This window comes from Pteropus alecto, unplaced genomic scaffold (assembly GCF_000325575.1).
Source record: "Pteropus alecto unplaced genomic scaffold, ASM32557v1 scaffold61, whole genome shotgun sequence".
Lineage (NCBI taxonomy): Eukaryota > Metazoa > Chordata > Mammalia > Chiroptera > Pteropodidae > Pteropus > Pteropus alecto.
The window spans coordinates 14,618,336-14,629,514 of NW_006434835.1; the positions used below are offsets into that span (position 1 = coordinate 14,618,336).

At 41.0% G+C, this 11,179-nt stretch overlaps 2 protein-coding genes across 8 annotated transcripts in view; one reads left to right on the plus strand and one right to left on the minus strand.

Moving 5' to 3' along the window:
• Nucleotides 1–159: 159 nt before the first annotated feature.
• PTRHD1 (peptidyl-tRNA hydrolase domain containing 1) lies at nucleotides 160–4,240 on the minus strand. The gene is made up of 2 exons (XM_006910278.3): nucleotides 3,956–4,240; nucleotides 160–1,201 (listed from the first exon to the last, which is right to left on the minus strand). Exons 1-2 carry the CDS (start codon nucleotides 4,205–4,207, stop codon nucleotides 1,031–1,033), a joined length of 423 nt encoding a protein of 140 aa, XP_006910340.1. The 5' UTR covers nucleotides 4,208–4,240; the 3' UTR covers nucleotides 160–1,030.
• Nucleotides 4,141–11,179, plus strand: part of CENPO (centromere protein O) — a 12,337-nt gene continuing 5,298 nt past the window's right edge. For 3 of the 7 annotated variants that reach the window (XM_006910280.3, XM_015588168.2, XM_025045770.1), the window contains exons 1-3: nucleotides 4,214–4,350; nucleotides 4,646–4,764; nucleotides 6,238–6,407. In XM_006910280.3, the coding sequence (XP_006910342.1) occupies nucleotides 4,719–4,764; nucleotides 6,238–6,407 (216 nt within the window). In that variant the 5' untranslated portion in view covers nucleotides 4,214–4,350; nucleotides 4,646–4,718. Of the gene's footprint in view, nucleotides 4,428–4,645; nucleotides 4,765–6,237; nucleotides 6,408–11,179 lie in introns of all 7 variants that reach the window. The other 4 variants (XM_015588167.2, XM_006910281.3, XM_006910282.3 and 1 more) reach the window with 4 other exon arrangements.

An 11,179-nucleotide genomic window follows, 5' to 3' on the forward strand; every position in this document is an offset into this window, starting at 1 on the left:
GATTGTAACCAGGATACACTCGAAGTGAGCAGACCAGTGAGACACTGTGATGAGCAAAGTGAGAGCCTGATACTGTGTGGTAGCACCAGCAACTACAAAGAGAACAGATGCAGTACTAGACAGATTTCATCAAATCTAAGAAATATGCATATTGAAACATTTTTTGAAATTAATCTCATGGTTTATTGCATGTCTTAATTTGATTGATAGCATTTCTTTCTTAACACATAAAATAATGGTTATCTTAAAGCTGATGTCTTAGAGTCAGTGAATACAATAAGTAGATGTAAGAAATTCAAAGGCAAAGTTTTAAACCCTGCTGATTGGAAGAACTGTATTATTTATTCCTGACAAAGATGGAAGGGCATTTCCTTGGTCCCTGTATAGGCGTCTAACCAGACCTTCTGCTTGAGCAATGACCCATAGACATTGCTGCTCACTCACTTTCCCCATCTGAACTTTCTAATAATTAAAAATAAGAGGAAGCACTTATTAATGTCAGCTCCAATCTGATCGAGAAGAGGTTTCGGTGGTGAGACGCCCAGTTGGAAGAATGCACAAGGGACCGACATGAGAATGAAACAGCAGGCACTAACTTTATTGTGGGGAGCGCAGTTCTATTGCAGGGAGTGCAGTTCTATTGTGGGGAGTGGGCTTCTGCTCTTCTGCTCCCCTTCTGCTCCCCAGGGGACTGCATGGCTCCACATATATCAGAGTACAATAGTGGCATTCAGCCATACATACATGATAAATAACCTGAATTATGTTTGCATATTTTAGGCGCAGGCACCTACTAATGTTAACATTCTAAATCTGGGGTCCTATTCCTAGCCACAAGCCTGGATCACAGCCAGACCTGGGACCCACAAATGACAATTTTAATATGAACTTGTGTTTGAACCTCAGGAAACTGTCATAATATTAAGGGAAGAGCAAGTTGCCATCGAAAGGAGCACGCTTGGGGATAGATGGCATGTAGTTTCTGGATCCAGGCGAGACACGAATACACCAAAGCAATTGATAATATCAGTCATTTGAACAATCGGAACTTCTTCAAATACTGGGTCACTTCTTCCTTGGGGTAGGGACGGAGTGCAATGCAAGTGGCAATATTCTCTGGCTGCTCCAGCCACAGTATGTGGTTGATGTTCTTCTGTTGCAGCGTCTCAGCCAGCTCCTTTAGGGTGGCCTCATCTGGTGCCTAAAAGGAGCAGAACACAGAACACAGAACACAGACTGAATAGCCCATTTAGGAATCTCAAAAGGCAATGAAAAAAAAAAAGTATGGTGGGGGGGTTCCTCTTAACTGAAAGGGAATTACAGCTCTGCCAAAGGAGCTGTAGCGTATGTCTCCAGAAGCAACAGCTGCTTCATTGCTCCATTTTCCATTTACGCTTTGTAGGGCCTTATAAGCTGCCTGGGGACAAGGGGACAGGGAGAAGGAGAGAGGCTTACTATGCTTGTTTATAAAATGAAGAGTTTTCCTTCTTGAGACACTGTATGCATTGGGAATAATTAGACTCTATGCATTTTCTAGTTCTCTTATGGCTGGTGCCGAAACAGCTACTCCTAAACCTTCAGCCAGCTCTGACTTAAAGAACTGACTACTGGAAAGATTTCTTAAATCCCATTGCCTCCACCTCCCTCCGCCCCTCCCACCCTACTCCACCCAAACCAAGGATTTTCCTTCTGCCGCATAGTTCCTATTTGTTAACTCAAGGGAGGGTAAATTATTCTCTAATATTCTTCTGAAGTTGTTTCTCACCATCCTTAACATCCATGCTGAATCCCATTATAGGAAGTATTAAAGCCATCACTCAGAAAATCAAGATACTGTATTATGTTACATAGGGTATATTTTTTGCCTATGAAGGCAAAAGCTGCTAAGATAACTCAAGCTTTGTTTTATCAAAGTAGAGGATGCAAGGATTGAGCAATAAATCTACCAAATCCTTTAGGCAGAGTCACACTGGAGAACTCATGGTCTTCCCCTCCCTTCTTCAGCAACCGGCAGCAGCACAGTATAAATCAGAGTGAGGCCAAACTCTTTACCACTTACTGATTGCGTGATCTTTGGTAAGTTATGTGACTTAGCTGGGCCTTTGTTTCCCCTTCATAAAACAGGGATGATAATGCTTCCAATAGTAGTGAGGATCAATGAAATTAGGCTCAGACCTGTGCTTGGCAGACAGTAATCTTGGTATTGTCTTTTATTGGTCTTTATGGCTACAGCAGCACCTTAATTCAGTCAGTGGTGACTCCTAAGTCCCTTTCTTGAGTCATGGCTAACAACTAGGAATCACCGGAAGTCTTTTAAACTCAGGGGATAATCACTTAATCTCTGTGGGATTCAGATTGCTTGTTTGAGAAAAGAGTAAATATATTATCTGCTTGAAATCCAGGGAGAGGGTGATGTCTGAACCAGATGATTCCTTCAGGTCCTCTTCCTATAAAAAGACGCTAAATGAAAAGCTATCTGCCTACAGGTTATCTTTCTCAAGACATTTGCCTACAGATTACTTTTTGATGTTTCACTACCCAACAGCAATTTTTCTCTTGCAAGATAATCTAGCCATGAAGGGATTACCCCACCCTTCCACCCTAGGATTCTGGTTTGCTTATTTATTAAAATAGATAAATTTTATGAGAAAAAAAGCTTTAAACTAGAAGCAATTTTTTCTTCACTGTATGTGTTTAATGTAGAAAAGGGAAAGGAAAAGAGAAGCACTGGAAAATAACCAAAATCTCACCACCTACTACTTAATATTTGGATGGACTTCCTTAGTTTTTCCCTTTCAAAATGTGGATCATTTTATATGTAAAAGTTAATTAGCATCACATTGTGCTGCGTGAAAAATTACTGCTTGGCTATTGCCCATGGGAACATAGGCTATCACCCATGGGAACATAACATTCTAACAATAAGCTTTCTGCTTCTATACCCCCGCTTGCACACCTGACCTGTGGGTTGACAGGTAGTGGATAGGAGAAAAATAGACCTTTGTGTTTAAAACAGAATGAGGAATGGGATTTAGGGCTTAAAAACCCTGTACCTCTACATTTTGGGGCTGCTTAATTTGGGATCTGCGTACCCCTGGCAGACCCAGCTGGCTGAATAGTGTGCTTCCTATAACTCACTGGTTTCTGGTGGTCCGTGTTTCTACCCCGGGCTGGCAGCCACAATAACATCATAAGCACTCTTCTATGCCAACTAAATATGTTCCAGAAACATGATTTATTCTAGTTTCATAATCCATTATAAGGACACAAATTAACCCATCCCTAGTACTGGAAATTTAGTAATTTCCACATTTACCATTATAAAGCGCTCCTATGAACATCCTTGTACAATGCTCTTTGGGTGCATCTGATTATCTTAAGATACATTTCTAGTAACAAAATCAACAAAGGGTGAGGGTAAGATGTTTGGCCATCTGCAAAAAAGACTTTAGCGCTTTTTTACAACTCTGGTGTGTAATGTTTCAACTTAAACGAGGGTTTCACATTTTCAAATAATTTGGCGTCATGCCCAGGTAAAATCTTCAGTTTGACTTCACTAGCAACGAGTATCCCGCGTCTTTACCGCTTCTGGGTCGGTTTTGGGGAAGGAGGTGGGTCAATACCTTTCCGCGCTGCCTTAAAAGGCCGGCCCAGTGCACAGGTAGAAGGGCGGGTCTCGTTCCACCAGCCTCCGCCCTCACAGGTATTTACTAAGAGGCAGGCAGATGAGGAGTGCCGGGAGCATTAATAACGGACTCGATATCTACCCTTCACAGGCCCTCCCCAGCCAAGGGAAGGCTCCCTGGACAGTAGCCCAAATTCCCCGTTTCTAAACGTTTTAGACCTCTCCGCACTAGCGGTGCTTCCACGCTGGGAAATTACTCCTCGGTCTCAAGACCACACCCACTTCCGCTCTCGGCCTCCTCAGCGTTCCTCCCCCCGGCCGGTGCCTCACCTCGAGGACCACCTTGCGCATGCGCTCCAGCTCCTGGAGGTAAGCAACCGTGTGCGGGTGGTCCCGGTGAACGTGCAAGGCCGCAGTGGCTGCGTGACAAGCCTGAGCTACCAGTGCGCCCGCTGGCCAGGAGAACGGTGCCTGCGATAGGTCCTTTCGTAACACCAAGTATTGTACCAAGATCTGCGGCTCAGCGCCAGGTATCGCCATCTTCCTGCACAGCTGAAAGGCCTGGCCCGCTCCCCGGTGCATGCCGGGATCAGGGAGGGGCCTTGAGCGCTGCCATGTTTTTGTACGGTGAGTGCGCAAAGCATGCTGGGTCCGATTGGCTTCGATTTGAAGGTGAGGACGGCGGGAACTCTCGTCCCTGGATTGGGTGAGCTAGAGGAGAGGAGGTAAGGGGAATAAGACCCAATGAGGGACGGGACGGTGACCAGGGTGGAAGACCAGACGGCCTCTTACAGCTCCTTACGTGCGTAAAACTCGGCCGAACCGGAGAGTCCAAGCCCTCGGGAGCGCGCAAGGATGGGGAGGCGGACGCCGCCGACTCTCACCCAGGAAACGGGCGGGAAGGATAAGGAAGGGAGAGTCTTAGCGATGACACTCGGGGTGTCCGGGGCCGACCGGTGCATGACTGAGTTGTGTGTGCTCAATACAGATAAGATTTTCTTTCCACTTTTCTTTGGCCAGCAAGGAAATCTAGGTCCCTATTACCGGTGGCCGGACAGCTTCATAGGAAGGCTCTTGGAAATCTGAGGAAGAGATGGAACAGGAGAATACTTTAAATCAAGACGGCCAGTCTAATGGAGGTATTCAAAGGGTTGCCTTTTTTCCCTTACTGCTGCTGCCCAGAGATGAGCCCCAAGTTGTGAAAGAGCCCTTTCCTCCTCTGATGTGTGATCTGTCCTATTTGGGAGCAGAATAGTAAAAGGAACGGAACCAGGCATAACGAGTTTCATTGCGCTTCACAGGTGTTGCGGTTTTCCAAATTGAAGGCAAGACCCTCCACTTGCAAAAAATTAGAACTCACTTTATTGGTGGTTTGGAACTGAACCCGCAGTATCTCGAGGTGTGCCGGTATTGAAAACTTAAACGGGCAAGCAACTATGATCAGTGGACAAGGAAAAATTACTTCAAATATTTCTAGGCCCCTGCCCCTTTTTAGACCAATAGGTTGCATGCATAGTATTTTCAGAGCTACAGTTCTAGCCAGCGAGGTTGCTTTCCTCTCTTCCCAGGATTTTTGGGGACCATTTATGCATTACTTCTGTGGAAGAGGCAGTGCCAGGCAGTGACTTAGGCATTAGTTAGGTCTAGGTTTGCGTCCTGGCTCTTTCACTATATTGTGGCCTTCAGCGAGTTATTTTATCTTTCTTTGCTTCAGTTTTTTTCACCTGAAAAAAGGAGATGAATAATAGCATTGTGGTGGTGGCTGTGGAAATTAGATAAGTAATTCTTTTCATGCTTCTCAAGTAAAGCATTTAGCACATGCCTAATGTATAGGAAGTATTCAATAAATGCTTTAGTTCTTTATATGCTTTACAAGTAAAGCATCTGGGACAAGTGTCTTAATACATGGGAAGTATTCAGCAAATGCTTTATTGTTAGAGTTGATTAGCATTATGAAAATATGACCTTTACTGTACAGGCATACCTCCGAGATGTTGAGGGTTCAGTTTCAGACCACTACAACAAAGCGAGTCATAATCTTTTTAGTGGTGGGCGTGCGTGCGTGCACATATGTGTGTGTGTGTGTGGGGGGGCGGGTGTCTTGCTTTCAATTTGTTAAAACTACAACATCTGTGAAGCCCAATAAAAGTGAAGTGCAATAAAACGAGGTATGCCGGTATTTGTCCCTAGTCAGTCTCTTGGGAATTGAAATTTGCCTCTGAATTTCTGTCCAGTGGTGAGCTTGAAACAATTCTAAGAGAATTGTTTTTTAAAAAACGGTTTCTGAGAAAGTCGGTGAATTTGGTGACTTTATTTTCCTCTTGGTCATTATTATGAATAACTGAGATTAGCTATATTCAGATACTGATCTCTTTGGACGTTTGTCGTGGTTAGGGACTGCGTGTACATCAATGTTCAGACTCAGAGGTTGCTGGTCTCTGATTTCTGTGGTCAGTACTTCTGGTTTTATAAATTGTGGCCAGTGTCTTAACAATTTAGCTGGCCATAAAGTTCTGAAAAAAGGGTGACCTTCTCTTCTTCCCTAAAATGCTTCCTGTTGCCAGAGTTAGAAACCCTTGGCTCTTGTGAAATTCCCTTCTTACTTTCCTCAGGTGTTTTAGCTCACTTGGAAAGACTAGAGACTCAAGTGAACAGATCCCGTAAAAAATTGGAAGAGCTGCAGAGAACTCAGGCAGTGGAAAGCACTCATGGAACGAAGATTCGTAAACTGAGAAGTCTGCGAGATAAACTGAGGGCTGAAGTGAAACAGCGTGAAGCCAGAGTGAGTAGAAGGGTGATTGCTGGTAGGCTTTCCCGTGGCGCAAAGAACATGGTCTGGAAATAAGCATATTTGTATAATGTGTTTTACCTGTGATCTTACTGGATTGATTTCAGTCCTGAATCCCTCAAAGGATCAAACCTGTAGTCTCAACTAATACCAGTATCAACTAACAATTGTCAGGCATTACTGATGGCTCAGGCAAGTTCATAGTAGTCTCAACCTACCCTCACAGACATGAACCTGTTACCTCAAACTCAGCCTAGCTTGAGTCACTGGTACTTTTGTCATTAGTGCCATTTTTCCGTTACCCAGTAACGGAAAAGCCTCACAGTAAACTTTGACCCTTCCCTCTTTTCAGTTTTCTGTTCAGCTGAAGTTCAGTGAGCACGAACTGTCAAATTTTTCTTTAAGTTGTCTTTGTGCTTCTTCCCCCACTCCATTGCAATAGCTCAGGTATTATCCGTATCTGTTGTAAATATTTATCAGATGATTTGGATGCCCGGATTGTTGCAGTAGTCTGTTAGTTGATTCTTCTAGTACTTACACTTCTCCAGTGAATCCTACACAGCCAAGAAAATGCTTCATAAAACACTGCATCGTTTCCTTGCTCAAAAACTTTCAGTAACTGTTCAGTGCCCGTGGGATGTGGTCAGCCTTCTTTTTTTTTTTTTTGCCTTCCTCCCTTCTCTTCCATTTCTCCCTTTACTTCCCTTTCTTCCTCCCCTTTTTTAAGTTATTAAAGAAAAATGTAAATATAAAGTACACAAATCTGAAGAAACTTTTACAAAGTGAACACATCCTATTCTACACAGATCAAAGTATGGAATATTATCAGTGCCTCAGAAGTCTCCCTGTTGTATCTCCCTAGTCATTTCCCTCAAAATAACTGCTATTTTGATTTCTGTCATCATGCATTGGTTTTACCTGTTTTTAAACTTCATGTAAATGTTATAAGTGTGAACTTTGGTTTCTTTATATCTGGCTTCTTTAGCCGAATGTTGTGTTGGTGAGATTCATCTGTGTTGTTACATGAAGTGGTCATTTTATTGCGAATAGTAATACCATTTTATGAATATTCCATAGTTCATTTACCTGTTGTACCGTTGGTAACATTTGGGTTATTCGGGCTGTTTTGCTTTAGGGCTTTTAAGAATAATGCTGCTTAGAATACTCTTGTTCCTGTCTTTTGGTGTAAAAATAGACACTTTATTCAGTATAGATCTGATAGAATTGTTGGGTCATAGGGTATGCATATTAGCTTTAGTAAATACTGCCAGTTTTTTAAAGTGAGTGTACCAATTTTAAATTCTCAACAATAGTGTATAAGATTTCCATTGTTTTGCATTTTTATCAATACTCGTTTTAAAATTTTGACATTCTGGTGTGAATATAATAGTGTCTCACTGTGGATTAATTTGCATTTGCCTAATAACTAATGATGTTAAGTTTCCGTGCTGGATACTTCAAAGTCTTCTGTTGTGAAATATGCTTTTCAAGGCTTTCGTAACAATTTTAATCTTATTGTAGAAGTCTTTACATATTTTGGATGTGAGTTCTTTATTGGGTATATGTATTGCAAATCTCTTACACTGGCTTGCCTTTTCAGTCTAATGGTGAAAAAGTCTGTTTTTGTAGTTCGATTTAGGAATCTAATTTTATGCTTACTGCTCTTGTCTCTTTAATAAATCTTTGCCTAATAACACTAATTGAAGGTAGTGTTATTTTCTGAAAGCTTTATTGCTTTACTTTCTACTTTCAGAATATAGTCCATCTGGAATTAATTTTTATGTATGGTATAAAATAGACGATTTTGATTTGTTTGATTCTGTGTGGCATATATGTCAAATAGACCAAATGTATTCATCGTGGGGTTCAGATGTTTTATATCCTCACTGACTGACTTGTTTACAGTCATACACCGCTTAACAACGGGATACGTTCTGAGAAATGCATTGGTAGGCGATTTCGTCGTCGTGCAAACATCTTAGAGTGCACTCACACAAACCTGGATGGTATAGCCTACTACACACTTGGCCTCCATAGCGTAGCCATTGCTCCTGGGCTACAAATCCGTACAGCATGTTACTGTGCTGAATACTGTAGGCAGTTGTAACAGTGTAAGTACTGTGTAGCTAAACATATCTAAACATAGGAAAAGTACAGTATAAATGTGGTGTAAAAGATAAAAAATAACGTGCCAGCATAGGATACTTACCATGAATGGAGCTTGCAGGATTGGAAGCTGCTGTGGGTGAGTCAGTGGAGTGCAGGTGGAAGTCAAGGACACTACACTATTGTAGACTTAATAAACAGTACGCTTAGCCTACACTAAACGTATAAAACAACATGAGATTAAATCAAACACGAGAAAATAATGCAGTCAGGAGACACGTAAACACGAGATTTGTGACACTGCTGCTGGATACTGTTTTGCAGCTAACTTAATGAGTAGAAAGAGTCCACTCTAAAATAACAGTAAAAAGTTACATACAAACCGATATCATAGTCATTTTCATCAGGTGTTATGTACTGTACATAATTGTGTGTGCTATACTCTTATACAGCTGACAACACAGTAGGTTCGTTCGTACCAGCATCACCACAAACACGTGAGTAATGTATTGGTACTATGACAGCTATGATGTCACTAAGTGATAGGAATTCTTCAGCTCCATTATAATATAATGGGGCCATTGTCATATATGTGGTCCATCATTGACCAAAAACATGCTGTGTATGTATCAGTTACTGGGATACATGTGTTGAAATCTGGTTGTGGGGTTTGTACATTGTGTCTTTTGCATTCTGTTTTTGCTCCTTATTAGGTGCAAACAAATTTAGGATTATTGCATCTTCCTGGTTGAGTTAACCTTTTATAATTATGAAATGTTCCTTTTCATTTTAAACTTTTTGCCTTAAAGTCAACTTGGTCAAATATTAGTATAACTACAACTCTTGTTTAGAATTTGCATAGTAAATATTTTTCTATTTTCACTGCCCTTATATTTAAGGTATACTTTCTCTTGTAAGTATTACATAGTTAGATATTTTTAATCCACCCTGACAGTCTGTCTTTTATTTGGAGTATTGAGTTCATGAACTTTAAATGTGATTACTGATATATCCGTATATAAATCTACCATATTCCTATTTTATTGTCTTATTCTTTTACTTTTCTCCTGTCTTGCCACCTTTTGGATTGATATTTTTATTTTTTATGTTATTACTCTTCTCCATTAGCTTATTAATTATATATTCTTTCAGCATTCTTTCAGTGGCTATCCTAGTAAAAACATGCATTTTTTTTTTCTTGAGTATACTTTTGATTAGGACTTTCATGACTTTCTGGGTAATGTAGAACCTTCTAACATCTTGACTTTTCTCTCCCACACACATACTTCTCATGCTAATTCTACATATACATATACTCTATGAAACATTTTTGTACAGTCACTATTCCTTTAAAGTTATACACATATTTACCCTTTTCAGTGCTTTTTATTACATCTGGCAGTTTCACATTTCTGTCTGGGATCCTCAGCATAAGTAGCTTCTTTTGGTACTTTTTTTAATTGTAAACCTGCTGGCTGTAGATTCTGTTTTTGTTTGAAAACATCCTTATTTTACTATCACTGTTTTTCATTTTTTTAAAGGATATTTTTGCTAGGTGTGGAGTTACAGATTGGAAGTTTTCTTTCATGCTTTAAATATATTGTCTTCTATAGTTTGTCAGATGTTAGTATTGTTTGAATATAATGTGTTTTTTCCCTCTTTTTGAGATTCTGTCTGTCTTTGGGCTTTAGCAGTTTTATTTCTTAATGGGGCTAGGAGTGGTTTTATTTCTTCAGCCTGCTTAGTGTTAATAGAGCTTCTTAAATTTATTTTTCATTTATTTTAGAAAATTTGGTTAGTACACCTTCAAATAATGCATCTGCCTCATTCTTATCCTCTATTTCTGGGGCTCCCATGTATGGAGTTCCTTCCTCCCCGCTGTTAGATTCCTAATTTTAGTCTCTGTATCTTTTGGTTCTGGGATGTCCGTCTGATTTTTTTGTTTTTAGATTCCAGCTCTTTGGTATGAGTTCTCCGTCTTTTCATGTTTTCGTAGCTGTGCCTGGTAACTCAGATAGTTGAATCCCCTTGGAGCTGTTTCTTTTGCCTTCTATTTCCTCTTGGTTTCCAGTCATCTGTCCCTTTCTCGATATGCCTGGTAAATTTTTTGAGTCGATGGTTAAGTATCGTATATGAAAAAAAACGTAAAGATTCTGTACTGTGTTCTCTTCCTCCAGAGGGAATTTTAGTTTTTTACTGACAGGCAAATAGCATATGGGCAAATCGCCTTAATCCAGCTGGGGTGGTCTGTATTTGGGGTTGCCTCTCCTTCTAGGGTATAGCCTTTTTTTTAGGGCCCTCCGTTGAAAGTCCGGGTGTGTGTTGGGGACAGGTCTGTCGAGGCCCCTCTTCCTTAGCAGTCCCTGAACTCCAGATTTCGTTGTGCCAAAATCTCTGCTTAGCTTATTAACTTTCAGCAGGTTCTTTCTCAGTACCCAGTCACACACATACAGTTCAAGAACTGGCAAATGCCTGGAGGCAGATTGCCTGCAGAATGTTGGGTTCCCTTTTGTACGGGATGTTGGCCCATAGAATGGCTGCTTTGGTAACCCTGGTGTCCAGTTTTTGTCTCAGTGGAATTGCTACAAAGTCTCGTGGGTAGCTCTCTATTCGGCCTGTATGCCTTGTGATAGACGCTCTGAGGGGAAAAAATGTAGGGA